The sequence below is a fragment of the Thamnophis elegans genome, chromosome 2 (genome assembly GCF_009769535.1).
Source record: "Thamnophis elegans isolate rThaEle1 chromosome 2, rThaEle1.pri, whole genome shotgun sequence".
Classification (NCBI taxonomy): Eukaryota; Metazoa; Chordata; class Lepidosauria; order Squamata; family Colubridae; genus Thamnophis; species Thamnophis elegans.
Window position 1 is genome coordinate 29,944,609 of NC_045542.1, and position 16,269 is coordinate 29,960,877.

At 40.2% G+C, this 16,269-nt stretch overlaps 1 protein-coding gene across 2 annotated transcripts in view; it reads left to right on the forward strand.

Moving 5' to 3' along the window:
* Positions 1 to 16,269, forward strand: part of DIP2B (disco interacting protein 2 homolog B) — a 200,785-nt gene that overhangs the window by 108,663 nt on the left and 75,853 nt on the right. For both annotated transcript variants that reach the window (XM_032210327.1, XM_032210328.1), the window contains exons 3-4: positions 7,084 to 7,212; positions 11,744 to 11,869. In XM_032210327.1, the coding sequence (XP_032066218.1) occupies positions 7,084 to 7,212; positions 11,744 to 11,869 (255 nt within the window). The remainder of the gene's footprint in view (positions 1 to 7,083; positions 7,213 to 11,743; positions 11,870 to 16,269) is intronic.

Genomic DNA, 16,269 nt, shown 5'->3' on the forward strand with positions numbered 1-16,269 from the left:
TGATAATAATAATCCAGAGTATGCTGAAGATAAATATCTTCATATGCAAAAGGAAAGCAATTTGTATGTCTTGCTTATTCCTATCAAGATAATCTATTGCTCATATTTTCTTTAGAATATACTTAATAGAATCTGTTTCATTGGTTTCTTCAGAAACAATACTGGAGTGGAGTTAATTGTGATTATAAAAGTAGATACTGTGGATGTAAGAATCTTCATTTCTTAAGCTTTTCTTAACTTCTCTGATGTTTAATTTGGTTTAATTGGAAATACTTTAATGGTCCTGCCTGTCTCCATATTTTAGTAAAAACTGATTGAAAATAAAATTGTGCATATAAAGCAATGCAAATTATGTTTTGATTTTGTTTGTTATTCTGGAAAATCATGAAAAAATTGTGAAGTATGCTACATACCGTACTTATTTGTATAATAGAAAATGTCCAACATTTATTTATTTAGTTATTTATTCTGTCTGTCCTTCTGTCCGTCCATCCATCCATCCATCCATCCATCCATCCATCCATCCATCCATCCATCCATCCATCCATCCATCCTTTTTATTGGCTGCCACAGAATAACCCTGGGCGGCTTACAGTCATATAAATCTATACCTGTGTGTACATATACCACTATCTATACATAAATAAGATAAATCTAACCATTAAAATCTAAAGTCTAATTACACATGGGGAGGGTGGGGGCAGAGTGGGGGGAGGTCAGATCTGTTGCTCGATCAACCAACTCCGCTGTCCTTTTCCTTTATCGGAGCCCCAAGCAGACTGGGAGAGCCAGATCTTTAGTCTCTTATGAAATGATAGGAAGGTTAAGGAAAACCTCACATGGGGGTGGGGCAAGATGTTCCAGAAGGCACATGTAACAGCAGAGAAGACCCTCCTCCTGGTCTCTGCCAGCTGGAATAATCAGGTTGATGGGAGCCAGAGCTTGCTTTCTCTGCCAACATGAGTAGGGTGGGCCAAACCCAGTGAGATGAATGGTCCCTCAAGTAGCCTGGACCCATGTCATGAATGGCTTTAAAGGTGATCACCAATACCTTGAATTGTATCTTGAAGCAAACCAGCAACCAATGCAGCTCTTGGAGCAGTGGTGTTACATGAGCCATTCTTAGAGTCCCAAGAACTGCCCGCACTCTGCACCACCTGTAACTTGCAGATGCTTTCCAAGAGTAGCCCCTTGTAGAGCACATTACAGTAGTCCAGTCATGAGATGACTAGGACCTGAACGACGAAATACTGATCTAGAAAAGGTCCCAACTGGAAATTGTGCAAAGACTCTACCTAGCCATGACTGCCATCTGTTCTTCGAGCAGGAGTCACAAGTCCAGGAGAATCCCAAGGTGGAAACTGGATCTGTCTGGGGCAATGCCACTCCATCCAGACTCAAAGATGACAAAGTCCTGGAGCTCTATGTATACAAACCCATTCACACTTTCAGTTTTTCTTTTTTTATTCAGTCAAATCCCGTTGTCTCCATACCGAGCAGCATGCCCAGAGCTGGATCTCTCACTCCTTATCAACACCAATTGGCACCAGCCACAAAGAAAGGAGCCGAATGAGCACAAAACACTACCCCCATTCCACTCTCGCCAAAGATCCTTGACAAAGGCGACCAATGCCATTTTTGTCCCATAGCCAGACCTGAATCCTGATTGAAAGGGGTCCAGATAAATTGTTTCATCCAAGACCTCTAAAGCTGCTAGGCCACCACCTTCCCTAAAAACAAGAGGTGACAAACTGGATGAAATTGTCCAGATAGGGGTGATCCAGTGATGGTTTTTTTAAAAGAAAGAGCGAATTTCTTCAGAGAAACTGGCACTTTTTTGATAAAATGTTGTATGTGAGTCAATAATTACATTGTTTTAGCCTTCATTTCATCAGATTAAAGAAGTGGCTTTTTAGAACATTTTTCCTGTAGAGAGCAAATCTGGCAATTTAAGAAGAATCAATGTATTTTACACATTGACAAACTCTGAAAGAATAAGCAGAAAACATTATCGTTATGGACAAGATCTTTTTTGGAGTAAAAGTGATGCAGATTAACAAATGATAGTTTCAGAAACACACCAAAATTGTTTTTGCTAAGTCCCTTTCACCAGTTTAAGTAAGTAAGACATATTTTAAGATTAGATGAAACAGGATAAGTCTAACCAGTGCCCTTTTATTTTCTTTTAAGCAAACAATTGTTTTAAAGATGAAGAAAAAAGTGCAATGATTGTCAAAACACAATTACATATATTTCCTTAGTATAGACAGTTTATTTGCATTTGTTCACAACTCTTATCCGTTGTCCTTCTGGAAGGGCAAGGCAGTTGCAGCAAATGTGAAAAAAGATATTCAAAAGTCAAGTACAAGTGGTTGGATAAGACTGTCTAATCAAGTCAGAATTCCAGTGAAAATCTGGAATTGGACAATTTGTATTGTTAGCACTAGAGTATTTATGGTTGTATTAAAAGGTTTAAATTAAAAAAGATCAAAATCTCATTCCACATGAGAACACCAGATTTGGTGTCTTTAGTTTTGAACATTTTAATAAGATTTTTTTTGAAGAAAAAAAACCTATTTTAAAGATCATTGGGTTTTGCTGTAGGCAAAACTTTGTGGGTCCCATTTTGCTGACTCCAAACTTTTATGGGTCATGGTAATAATTGTGAAAACTTGGTTTAATTTCTTTTTCCTGCCTGTCTGTGATTCTTTGTTGTTGTTGTTTTCTAGCAAATCTTGAAAATGCCATTTGGCCTGACAGCAAAGATTTAATATTTTGTAAAATATTACAATATTTTGTATTTAAAAATGTACTCCTTTTGGAATGAATGTAAAAACTAAGCTGTATAAAATGAGCAATTCAAGCTGAAATGAATATGTCTGCTCTTCTAGGCTTTGATAGTCCCCCTATAATTTCCTCATTCTAGCAATATAATTCCCATCACAAGCAATATAATTGGTATGCTACAAATAAAATGTTTTATTCTTTGGGGATTTCCAGCCAATTTTAGAACCATATTATTTACCTACATAAAGCAGTTTGATCTCTCTTTAAAATTTCTTTTCTTTTCAAGCAATGTTTAACTGTTAGCAATACAACTGCTAATTAGCAACTATAATGACAGTGGGGAAAAAACTATAATTAACAGAGCTAAGTTCATTGACTGATAGGTCTTAAGTAATTATATGGGGATATAGACAAAGATGCAGTTCCTTGACTTACAACTCATTCTCATACTTAGGACCATTGCAGCATTCCTGCAGTCATGCGATCAAAATTTGGGCACTTGGCAACCAGCATGTATTTACAATGGTTAAAGGCTCTCAAGGTCACATGATCACCATTGGTGAGCTTTCCGGTCAACTTCCAACTAGTAAAGTCAATGGGGAAAGCTGGATTCCTTTAATGCCTGTGTGATTCATTTAACAGTGACAGCGATTCACTTAAGCTAAAAGGTTGTATAATTTTGGGTGTAACTCCCTTACTGACCACCTCGCTTAGCAGTGGAAATTCCGGTTTGAACTGTGGTTGTAAGTTAAAGGCCACCTATATCAGTAAAACCTGAATATAGTGTAGACACCATGTGTAATACAGTTAACATGTCGTTTGTCCATCAGTGATGAAAACATCTATGGAGATTCTCAGTCATCCAGGTCATGATTGTCCCAAAGGTGCTTTTTCAAGAGGCACCTGGCTTTCTGGTTTTTCTTTGAAGACGTTTCGCTTCTCAACCAAGAAGATTCTTCAGCTCTGATTCCTCACCGTCCAGCCAGAGTTGAAGAAGCTTCTTAGATGAGAAGCGAAACATTTGCAGAGAAAAACCAGAAAGTCCATTTGCCTCTTCAAAAAGCACCCCTGAGACATTAATTGAAACCTTGAGAACATCAATCATGTTAAAACTAAACATTGTATGATCTAAGAGGACTGCTCAGGCCAATTCGGGCACAGTATGGTACCTATTACTATTGGAACTAACTTCGCTTGCATTGCCACGTTCTACTTCTACTTACAGTTTTATGTATTTGATGGGGGTTTTTCTCTCCAATTCTTTCTCTTCAATTCCGCTATCATGTTCACTATCCAGAAGACTTTTTTGTTTTTCTTATTGACAGTTGTTAAGTCTGGGATGTTAGGTGACGGGGTGCTTGTCTGTTTGAATTCTAAAGTTCCCAGCATGATTTAGCGTCTTCATTTTTTACGGCTTTGCCGATGTTTTGGTCCTCCCTGATCTTGTTTGCAGGCGAATCGTATTTCTTGCAGATATTCCAATGCACCATTGCTGCTACTTTGTCATGTTGTCTGTAATCAGTCTGTCCAATGTTGTTGCAGCAGGAATCTTAAGTGGTCCAGTATTTCTTCTGCTTCTTTGCCGGGATGGCATTTGCTGTCTATTGCTGTCTTTCAATTTTGGCTTTGTATGGATTTGTTCTTAAGGCTTGGCCTTCTGCAGCTAGAATTAGCTCCTCCTCTAAAACGATTGAGCTTATGAGGCAGGCCAAGCCTGGCCCTCTGCAAAGAAAAAGAAAGGGAAAAAATGCTAATGGCAGCCAAAACATTTGCTTTTGGATCTGCGCAGCCTTGGAAGAGCTGCACTCTCTTTGAAGAACTTTGGAAGACAAGGAGAAGGTGGTTTTTTAAAAAAATTCTCCATGAAGCCAGCTCCAGTGTTCCAGCCTTGCCCCAGGAGCATAGGAAAGGAGGGATTTTAAGACACCACCCCACAATATTTTTTTTAAAAATCCTTTGCTGATAAAGAGCCACGCCAGATGGCCTCACGGGAGGAAGAAAACAGTAAAGATCAGTTAGCATAATGATAGGCAGGGCAGTGAGGGTGGCTAGGCTGGCGCCTCCCAGGCTTCTATTGAGGGAGGGGGTGGCTACTTCACACCCTTGGAGTCTCCTGAGCATTTGGAGCTTCCTGTGGGGCAGCTTCTTTGTGCCCCAGTGTGGAAACTAACCAGTGTTTGGCCCTTGGGGTGCTTGGCTGCTTCGCGCTGCATTGCTGAAACTTTACCAGGGTTTAAGACCAGAGATGGGAGGGGAAGATAGGTAGGTAAGAGGAGTTACAGCCCCTGCCCCCCCCCCCCGGGCAGTTGTAAGTGTGGACAGGCTGGCAAGAGCCAAAACTCTGATCATGTGATTGCAGGGAAAGAGCTGCAGTGGCTGTAACTTAGGACACAGGTCGTAAGTTGCCTCGCTCAGCACTGTCATAATTTTGAACGGTCACTGAACGAACCATCATAAGAGTGATGCAGTGGCTTACAGGTGGAGCTCTCGCCTCACAATTAGGAGGCTGTGAGTTCAATCCTAGGTAGAGGCAGATATTTCTCTCTCTGGGCACACTGAGAAGATATCTGCTGAACAAAACTCTGCATTGGTGATAGGAAGGGCATCGGGCCATTAAAATACTCTGCTAGCTCCATTCAACTGACTTCACCACGCCAAGGATTACGGGGTTGTTAAATGAAGATGATGACTGAATGGACCATCATAACTAGAGGATTATTTGTATTAAGATTGTGAAAGTGGGAATGGAAAAATAAGTATTACCATTCTGTAATTTAAAATTACAGCAGAAGGGCAGAAGAATTACCCTTCTGTAATTTATAATAAATTAGCAAGATTTCTTATTTCATTAATTAACAACAGCAGTGGTTATTCCCCCAATACAGTATACCTAAATTAAGCTTCCAAAATGCAGGAAACTTGAGTTTATCAAACACTGTAAACCTAGTTCACTTCTATTCTAAGAACCAATTCTGAGGCTTGGTATTTGTCCAAAGAGTCCTGATCATTAACTCCATCTATGATTTTTGGCAAATTGCTGTGGTGCTTTGAACTTAGGGCCCTAATAAAAAAGAAATAAGATTTGAAAGACCACCCCAATCCTTGGAAAAGATCTAGGTTTTTTTTAACCACCTTGTCAGCCTTTAAAATGGTGGTGCAGCAAATTTCCAAGATATGCAGTCTTATGTGAAATAATATATCTCCTCCTCCTCCTCCTCCTCCTCCTCCAGCATCTTCAATATGTAGCCTGCTTTGCAAGAAATAAAATAAAATAAAAATAGCAGGTTGCAATTGTTTACTCAAAAAGGTCTCCAGTTATGAATGACCTTGTTTCTCTTCCTGCACTGAAACAAAGCCATTGTATGGCGTTTAAAAACATTATGTCATGTGCCTTTTGGTGCTAGTATGCTATTATTGTTGTGAAGCTTGCTGGGCTTAGCTTAAACAATATTAGGAATTACATTTTAAGGTATTCTGATCAAATTTATATTTGGCTCTAATTAATTACTTTCCTCCGATGAAAGAATATATCATTAAATGTACTACAAACAGCAAAAGAGCAAAGGTCTGTATACTGAGAAGTGTAGAAATTATCATTATATATATCCATACATGGAATAGATATCTATAATTATACATAGAACCATCAGTATTGTGAAAATATTCTTGGACTGCTGCCTCATGAAGTTATTTGAAGTGCCTTATCTTAGTCAACTTTTCTGCTTTCTTTATGGAGTATTTACTTTCTGTCTACTGAGAATTGGGGCTATATATACCAAACTCAATTTCATTGAGGGCTGCATCAGGGTTGTATTTGATCTCGGTGGCCTGGGTGGGCATGGCCAGCTCAATGTCACTCATGTCGGGGGTGCCTGTGGTAGCTTGAGTGCTCTGCCAGCGAAAACAGGCTCTGCTTTCGCCTGCGGCGGCCTCCTTCAACCCTCTATCAGCAAAAACAGCTCAAGAAGGCCACCTGCGCCCTCCTGAGCTCAGTTTTCGCTGACAGAAGCACCGCGGGCTGGTCCTTTATTGTTTCCAGAGCAGCCCCATAGGCAATATCTAAGCACCCCGCTGGCCAGATCCGGCCCCTGGGCCTTGAGTTTGACATGCCTGATATATACACTCAAAGGGATATCTCTCATTGTTTCAGAGACCTTAACTATTTCAATAAAATGATTTTTAAATTTAATGACTCCAAATGGTTACACAGTGAAACTGGTAGAGTTTTTTAACAATGTCCCAAATATGTCCACTTCGGTTTGCTGATAAAATTTTTATTTTTTAACATTCCCACAGGGATTGAAACAGGTTTACAAAAAGAACCCCGCAATCAGACACCAACTCCATCTGCGGTTCCTGCACCATCTTCATCTAAATATCACCGAGGACGCTCTGGGGGAGCCAGAGACGAACGCTACCGGTCTGGTAAGGAAGCCACAAAATCACCTGATGAACTTTGAACCAAATGAACCTTAGTATCTTTGACTAAACAATAAAGAGAAATATTAGTTATGACATGTTGAGGGTACTACAGGAGGGAAAAAGGAAAGGCCAGCTGGGATCATTAGATGTTGGCAAATTATGAATGATAGTGAATTTACTTTGTTCATGTATAATAATGTTTAAAATTATCCAAATTAATATCTGTGTCAGCACTGGAGATTAGGAGAAGAGCTAAAAGCACCTGTCTGTCTTCTGAGGTAGACCAGGTCACAAATGGACTCTTCAAATTTGTTTAGAGTGATGTTGATGTAGGCTATGGTTAAAAAATATTGAAAGCCTGGTTTCCCCTCTCCTGCTTATACCCCAATGAATTAGGGTGAAAGTAATCTCAGTTTACTTTTTTAATGTTTAATTTTAATTTTTTCAGGGACGTGTGGCTCAGTGGTTAAGACATTGAGCTTGTCGATCAGAAAGGTAGGCAGTTTGGCGGTTCAAATCCCTAGTGCCGCATAACGGAGTGAACTCCCGTTACTTGTCCCAACTTCTGACAACCTAGCAGTTCGAAAGCATGTAAAAATGCAAGTAGAAAAATAGGAACCATCTTTGGTGGGAAGGTAACAGTGTTCAATGCACCTTTGATGTTTAGTCATGCCGGTCACATGACCACGGAGATTTCTTCAGACAGGACTGGCTCTTTGGCTTGGAAATGGAGATGACACAGCCCTCTAGAATCGGGAACAACTAGCCTATATGTGCAAGGGGAAACTTTACCTTTACCTAATCTCAGTTTATTTCTAACACTTTCTCTGTTTTCTGGGCTTAAAGCATGTTTTTGTTTTTTAACAGTTTCTCCAAGGTCATCTGTATAGTATCCTAATCTAAAGCCTGTTGCATTTTAATTGTGTATAACTGAATGCTATACAATACATGATAAAAATACTTTTAGGATTATGAGATGTTTTATTTAGTAAATAAATTTAGTAATAATTTATTAAGTACTAATTTCCTTAGTGTCAATTTTAAAAATACCCAACAATATCTGCAGCAACTAAAGTAATATCAAAATGACAGGTTTGGGTTGAAGCCTTTCAGCAATTGCCCTGCATAGTTACATCTCAATATATGACACGTGCATAAATTGTAGCATTTGTGTAATGACACTGTCACATGCATATTAACATTTGTGTCTCCAACCACATGCACATGAATATTTCTACATATGAGCAGCATGCTAAGTCCTCATTGAATAAGTTGCTACATTTTACTTATAACAAAGATGCCAGATTGACAAACTGATTTCTCAATGGTTTCATATTATAGGTGAAAGAAAACCTTTATGCCTTTTAAGCAACTTTTGAGATTTTTTTGGGATGCTTCAATAATTGATTATCAAGAGTCATTTGTTTAGTAAGAAGCACATATTTAGGCACTTTAAAAATAGCAAAATCAGGCTTTTGAGCACATGCGCTAAAATAAGCCCTCCACCGAAAATATTGCAACAAAGCAACAGCCATGAGGTGACCACGCTCGCTGCCTCCTGGACCTCAAAAATAATAAGATCTCTCCGAAAATAAGGCCAAGTGCTTATTTCAAGGGGTAAAAAGAAAATAAGACCCTGTCTTATTTTCAGGAAAACATGCTACCTTTCTTTCATTTGAACAAGAGTCCATACTCTGATTATACAATGTAAATATCTTTTTTTCACAGTAGTTAGGTAGGTAGGTAGCTAGCAAGCATACGGCTTCTCACAGTAAAGATTAACATCCATTTCATATGAGAAAAATTAGCATGGTGGCATTCAGCTTTTACTATTGAGACATTTCTTTTCACTGATTATGAATATTATGTTTGGAGATTACATAAGATTCTCACGTAAGAGTGACTCTGTGACTCTGACATCTTCCATATACTGTTTCCAGCTGCTGTGAAGTAGTAAGGGAATTGGAGTACAGCTGCCTGCTGTGGAAAGGTTCACTTTGTACAGAGAGAACTTGCATCTTGACGTGGGAGAAGATCCCTCCTTCCCCTTCATGTCCCCAGACTTATTGTAAAGAAAATACATGAATAAAAGAAACAGTTTCCTTCTATCCTGAGTTTTTGTAGTCATTACGTGTCACTAAGGAGTTCTGATCTTCTTGGAATTACCTTCTTTTTTTACCTATATTTGAACTTTGGTAAGAATTGAAGGAGTCTCAAAAAGAAACCTATTTTCTGCAAGATGGAGGCCTGGTGGCGCAATGGTTACAATGCGGTATTACAAGCTAACTCACTGCTCACTGCCAGAAGTTCGATTCTGAACGGCTCAAGGTTGACTCGGCCTTCCATCCTTCTGAGGTCGGTAAAAAGAGGACCTAATTGTTGAGGGCAATATGCAAATATTGCTTCTTCATTGTAAACTGCCAAAGAGTAGTGTAACACAGTATGGGGCAATATATAAGCCTAAATGCTATTGCTATTGCTGGTGCTCACTTATACTTTTAAAACTATTCATAGTCGGCAGTGCTTTTATGTCAGTAATGGGAGCAGAAGAACCTCTGTATTTTCTGCATCAGCTATGTCCCAAAGGTGTTTTTTTTCTCCTTTTGGAAAATCACTTTTGAGACAACCATGACCTGGATGATTGAGAATCTCTGTAACAGCTCTGTTCTTGGTGTAGATGATGCGATTTCCAGATTGGGAATCTGGATGTTACACATTCAATAAGAGTAGTTCTTATACAAAACAGTTGAAAACCAAATGTTTAAATTCAAGCCAATCAAAGTATTTCACAGAGGACAAAATGTTTGATATTGTTGAGCAAGATCCAGATTTTGCCATAGTGGATTCGAATAAGTTCTGCCCATGTTTAGGACCTGAAATGTCCTAAAATTGAGGGAATTTTTTTAGTGTTATTGATATATAAGTAATCTGCAATTGTTGTCAAAGTTCTTACTTTACAAGTGATATTCTTACTTTACGTGATTCTCATAATGTATTCCAATAGCCAATCTATTATTAAAATGTTTATGAATTTGAATGTGTTTCACAGTTACCAGTCAATATGAATTATATGAAGAGTCACTTTAGTTACAAATGTATTCAGACCTTGAACGCACAAATATTTTTTTTAATCCTTCTGGATAAGGTGAACTTTTGTGTCCATATGTTCCTTCTTATTGTGCTCCAGAATGAATGAATGAATCATGTTGTGTTGGTTTCATCTTAGCACTGTGTTATTGTGCTTGTCCAAATGAGTCATATTGAGTAAATGGCACATTCAGCATGAACTCTGTTATTTTTGCATAACCTCCTGCAGACTTTATGACCTTGGTCCCTGTCATCTTGCTGAAGTTGTTCTTCTGGAGCATATTGTTCAACAGATTATTGTTGAATTTAAAAACTGTACTAGCCCTTTGAAGCCAGGCAGTCAGTTGTGTTAAAATTGTTGTAGATTTATCCAACTAAAAAGCTGTATCTAACTTTAAGAGATGTGAAGGGCTGTTAACATTCCTTTCTTCATATATTCTTCAACTCTTGTGTTTTCAACTTCTATTGATGTTTTGTGCATCTAGACATTTGCATTTCTGCAAATTCAAACATCTCAGTATGATTCATTTTGTAAAATGGAAATCTTCTAAATAGTAACAGTGGAGAATATGTCAAATTTGTGTGAAATATTCAATTAGAAATCAGATTGTGTATGCTTAGCTTTAATTTACATGCGATATACTACATCAGAAATTTCTGCTTCAAGAATGAGAAAGGAAATTATATACACCACTGAACCAGCATAGTATCAGCCAGAGGTGAGTTCCTACCGGTTTGGACTGGTTCGGCCGAGTAGGTAGTAACTCGACTGGCCATGCCCCCGAACTGGTTCTATTGGGGGGTGCCTATGGCGCTGCCATCTTGTCTTTTACTTTGTGCATGCACAGAAGTAATTTTTTCACTACTGTGCATGCGTGCATCAAGCACCTGGGTGCCCAAAGAGCATCCCTGAGCGAACTGGCAGTAACAGAACCCAGAACCCACCCCTGGTATCAGCCCATGTTTGAAAAGGTTTCCAGTTCTCTGGATCAGTTGGTTAGAGACATAAGAGTTGTAGAAAAGAAGAATATTTCTAAAGGAGGGGGGGAAATCTCTGCACTCTGGCAGTAACCACAATCTTACCCATTAAATATGTTTAATAATTCATTTTGGTCATGTGAAATTTTCTTCAGAAAAGCATACAAGTATAAATGTATCTTGTCTTGAAATATTCTACCCCGTTGATCAACAGAAGTTCATATTCTGTGAAATCAGCGAAGCTTTCAGAGACACTATGTCAATTTGTGTAGGATGTGCCTAAAAAAAAATCAAACGATACAACTTTGTTCAGCTTCTGTTGTTAGCAATTATATGCTTAACCTTGCTATATGGCTTCAGGACCAGTTTGCTAAATGGCTATAAAAGAATACTCTGTTTTAGACATATGATTAAGGGCTCTGCTCTTGCAATGTTCTTATTTTCTTACGGATTTGCTTCTATTTTTCAGACATCCATACAGAGGCAGTGCAAGCTGCATTGGCAAAACATAAGGAACAGAAGATGGCCCTGCCTATGCCCACAAAAAGGCGCTCTACGTTTGTACAGTCTCCAGCTGATGCCTGCACACCTCCAGGTTAGAAATCAACTGGGAACCAATTGGTTTCCTTTCTGAGAACTTGAATTTGTGCTAACTTTTTGTTTGATGAATGAGTCATATTTAGAAAAATATTTTTTTTTACATATGAAATATGTACCTTCTTTCCCTTCAAAGGAAACTATGAACTCCAACTTCTTTTTGGCTTTTAAAATATTTTTCACTTTTTGAAGATTGCTGCCTCCCAAATATACTTTGTTTGTTTTAACAAGTCTCTCAAGTGAGATAGAATGTATATATGTGGTTTATTTTATTGATCTAGAATGTTCCTAACAATGTGCACAGAAGACATATCTACTGTTACTCTCATCGGAATAGATTTCTTTAATGTGGAAGAATTCTGTGTTGTAGAATTGAGATTCCATACATACATCTCCGGATAATATACCTGATATTATCTTTTTTAAAACAGTCATTGCTAGTGATTGAGTGGTTGATATGTGAAATAGATGGAATGGAGATTATTGTTCATAGAGAATGGGGCATTCCCTATTTGTTGAGCTTTCCAATCAACACAGTCTATGAAATAGATTCAAATTCCGTTGCCGTAAGACTGGCAGCACCTTCCTCTTGTCAGTTGGAAACATGAATGAAGAGAGGAACTGTGTTAAATGTGTTTCTGCTCCTGCCTTTTCTTTATTCCTAGGTTTGTGTTTTTTCTCATTCAAATAAAAGCAAAAGGCCAAGTGAGCTTGATTTCCATATCCAATTGATTTCTCATGTTCCAGGAGAGCGCTGAGGAAATTTGATGAATAAATAGCATACAAGGAGAAAATGTCCAGTCTTTTTAGTTTACCGTACAGTTAGGCAGGATAAAAGTATCTGCTTTCTCAAATGGCAATGGATTGGAAAGAGACCTTGTCCCCTTCACATCTCTCCCCCCCACCCAATGTCTATCACCACTCTTTAGAAGGATGGGAGGAATACTACCATACTATCTTCTTCTGTTGGAAGAAATGTCCTTCTGGGTTCAGTTCCAAGTGGGGGGAAAGACACTGGAAACATGGAGGTTGCTTGGAAAAATGGTTTAATGGTGGACAGGACTACATGGTTTGAGGTCCTGGGCAAAAAGTGAAGAGATGCTGAGAGTACCTGGGTTTTATGCCCTCTCTGGGCTTTTGAATTTGAGCTTGTATCCTGATTGGTTGTCAGACTCTCCTGGGGCCATGCAGGGATAACTTTGTAGGTTGTGTTTTGAGTCCCAGGTTTTGTTGAGCCTTGCTGGGTAATGTAATCTTCCCAGGTGCCATGTGGTGAGTTCTGTTGCTAGATAGATCCTTTTATGACCTGGAGGCCATGTCTTTTGTGTTGTACATAAGCTGACCCAGGCCTTAACAAAGGCAAGGGACTGAGTTTCTGCCTCCTTTTGGGGGGAATTATTCTTTACTTTTTTAATTTCCTAAAATATTTCATTTTTCTAGGAGAGGGGTGGGTGCTAACTTACACTTCCTTTGGGGGGGGGTGAGACCAAGATTACTTACTATTTTCAATTTGCAGTTAGGTTAATCACTTTTTAGCATGCCATTATCCCTTAATGTACAAGCATGTATATATGCCTTTTTTTCCAGTGGAACTCACTATAGATTACTATTGGTATATTTGAGAACATATCTTAACTGCACCATTAACCGAGGTTCTTCATAGTCGCAATTAGCATTCCCCTTCGCTCTTTTCAAGAAAGGCTGTAGAAAGGGTGGTGGGACCTTAGCTTCGCGGCCCTGGGTGACGCTAAGGTCCCACCACCATAATACAAAATGTATTATTGTTAGGGCACTGGTTGCACTCATTGATGACCTTCGGAGGGATCAGGATGGAGATGATACATCCTGGATTTCTCTGTTGCTTTATATACCATCAACCATGATACATTTTTGGACTGGCTTTGGGGTTAGGATCAGGGTCACTGTTTACAGTAGTTCTTTTCCTTCCTCTAAGGCCAGTTAGTGTTGGTGAAGAGGTCGATCTCATGAGAACTCTTTTGCCTCTATTACATTGGCCTGAAAGACCCCAAAATGTTACATTTTGTACATACATATGCATTGAGGTTGAAAAATGTTGTTGATTTTCCTGCAAAAGATGGATGGTCAACAAACTGCAATGCTGCAGGTATTCTCCAGAGGTGTTAGAGGCTTTGTGTTATGAGAACCCTTTCTGCAGGTTTTGGCAGCCAATAAGGACAATAGAAGAGAAAAGGGGTCATGTACAAAGCAAGACTCTGCAGCATTATGAATCTTCCCTTAGGTTGAGAAGAAAGTATAGCTTCACACCAGGCTGAGAGTTGACTGTATTTCTAGCCCTGCCTTGGAGTACCGTCGTATCTCCAGATTGGACCAGTTTACTTCTGGTCACAAGGAAGTGCAGCAACAAAGATGGTAGGTAGGCAAGTGATATGGTTATCAAAACTGAATATATATTAAAATGCAAAACCTCTGAAGATATACCACAAGGAGTGGTAGATCATCTGTGGAATTTCTGGTTTTCATATTACTGGAACAGCTCTGACAACTGTATTTGAACATTGTCAAACAAAAAAACAACCCAAACAAACCCAGGGCCTTTTCTGTTTGAAAAGTGCAGATCTGTTGCAAGTTGGGACTTGCAGAGTAGGCACTGTAATACTCCCTGGCTCAGTGGCCTACTTACTTCCAGGACTCCTAATTCTTGGCTTCTTAGGAAGCATGTTTCTTACTCGCAGCTGATTGTAAAAACTGAACGGTGATTCATTTTTGAAAAGACGCTTTATAAATGCATGTGGGGAATAAATCCTGTTAGGGGAGTTTCCATGGATTTGCTTGGGTGTATCCATCTGAGTGTGCAAGAGTGCTTAGTGCATAGTTCAAACAGAACCACGTTTAAAAGCAAAAGCTGAATTCATGACTTCTTATTTACGTATTTAAAACATTTATAGAGACACCCAATCTACTTCAAACTTTGGGTGGCTTCCAATCAAGAATTAAAATGATAGCAACAATAAAACACCATAAAAACAGTATCAAAACTAAGTCACATTATCCTATCCCAGCACTTCGGGAGGAAATGCCAGGTCTTCGTTGCTTTTCAAAAAGCCAAGGAAGTAGAAGCCTGCCAAACCTCAGGTTATAGAAATAGGAAAGAATTCAAGCTCCTTCCCAAAGTTGGTTTGGTTTCCTACTCCATGGAGACTAACAGGTGTTGTAGCTCAACACAAGAAAATCTGGAGTACTTCATACATGATTAAAGGTGCTTTACTTATCTTAGTTTTTGGACTATAAGACACACCAGTGTATAAGACGCACCAAGATTTCAAAGAGGTAAGTAAGAAAAAAAGGTTTTTGTCCTCCCCAGTCCCCAGGAGCACTCTGCAGGCTTCAGCAGGGCTAGGGGAAGGCAAAAATGCCCCCTTTTTTGCGAAAAACGGGAGAAAAATGGGCCACTTTTTGCAAAAACGGGGGCATTTCCCCTTCTCCCAGCCCTGGTGAAGCCTGCAGAGTGCTTCTGGGGGCTGGAGGAAGCGAAAAACTCCTCCATTTTTGGGATGTAGGGGCAAGGCTTCGGGAGCCCAAAAATGGCTGTATTCAGTGTATAAGACGCACCAACATTTCCACGCTCTTTTAGCGGGGGTGAAATGTGTGTTTTATACTTCAAAAAATACAGTAAGTCATACTCTCCAGATGCTTTAGAATTCAGTTCCGAGGCTTCCTAGCCAGCATTATTTTTGGAGTTAAGAATTGTACTAGCTGAAGCATCTGAAAGACAGGAGGTTGAGGAAAATACCGTATATACTCGAGTATAAGCCGAGTTTTTCAGCCCACTTTTTGGGCTGAAAAAAGCCGGCTCGGCTTATACTCGAGTCTACAACTGGATCCGGCAGTGCTGTTGCCTGTTGGAGGAGGAGGGGATTCCTTCCTGCGAGACCCCGTCCAGAAAAATGCGGGGAGCGGCATTTGTGGGAACTCCGGCCGCTGCCCACCCGTGGGGAGAGAGGGAAGAGCCCCGAGCGAGCCGCCTCGGTTTGGCAACCAAACCCATCCAGCCTTTTACCTCCCGTCCCCCTGCCCGCCCGCTCGCAGCCCCCTCCCCGGGCTGGCGCCAACTCCTCCCCGTGCCCGGCCTCCAGCCGAGGCAAGTCGGTGTCTCTTTAAGCTAGAGAGAGGAGGGGAGGGAAGGCAGGGACCAGCCGGCTGACAATGGGCCGGAGCGGCTGAGTTGGAGCAAATTCCGCGGCGGAGGCGGCGTCCCAGCTCCAGCGGCTCCGAGGCGAGCGGCTTGGCCCTTCCGCTGGGCGCTCGGAGATGAAGGCGCGCTGGCGCTGAGTTGAGCGGCGAGCTTGCCGAGCGCGCGGCTCCGGGAAGCCACCCTTCTCCTCCCTGCTGGAAGCCGAGCGAGCCCCGCCGCCCACG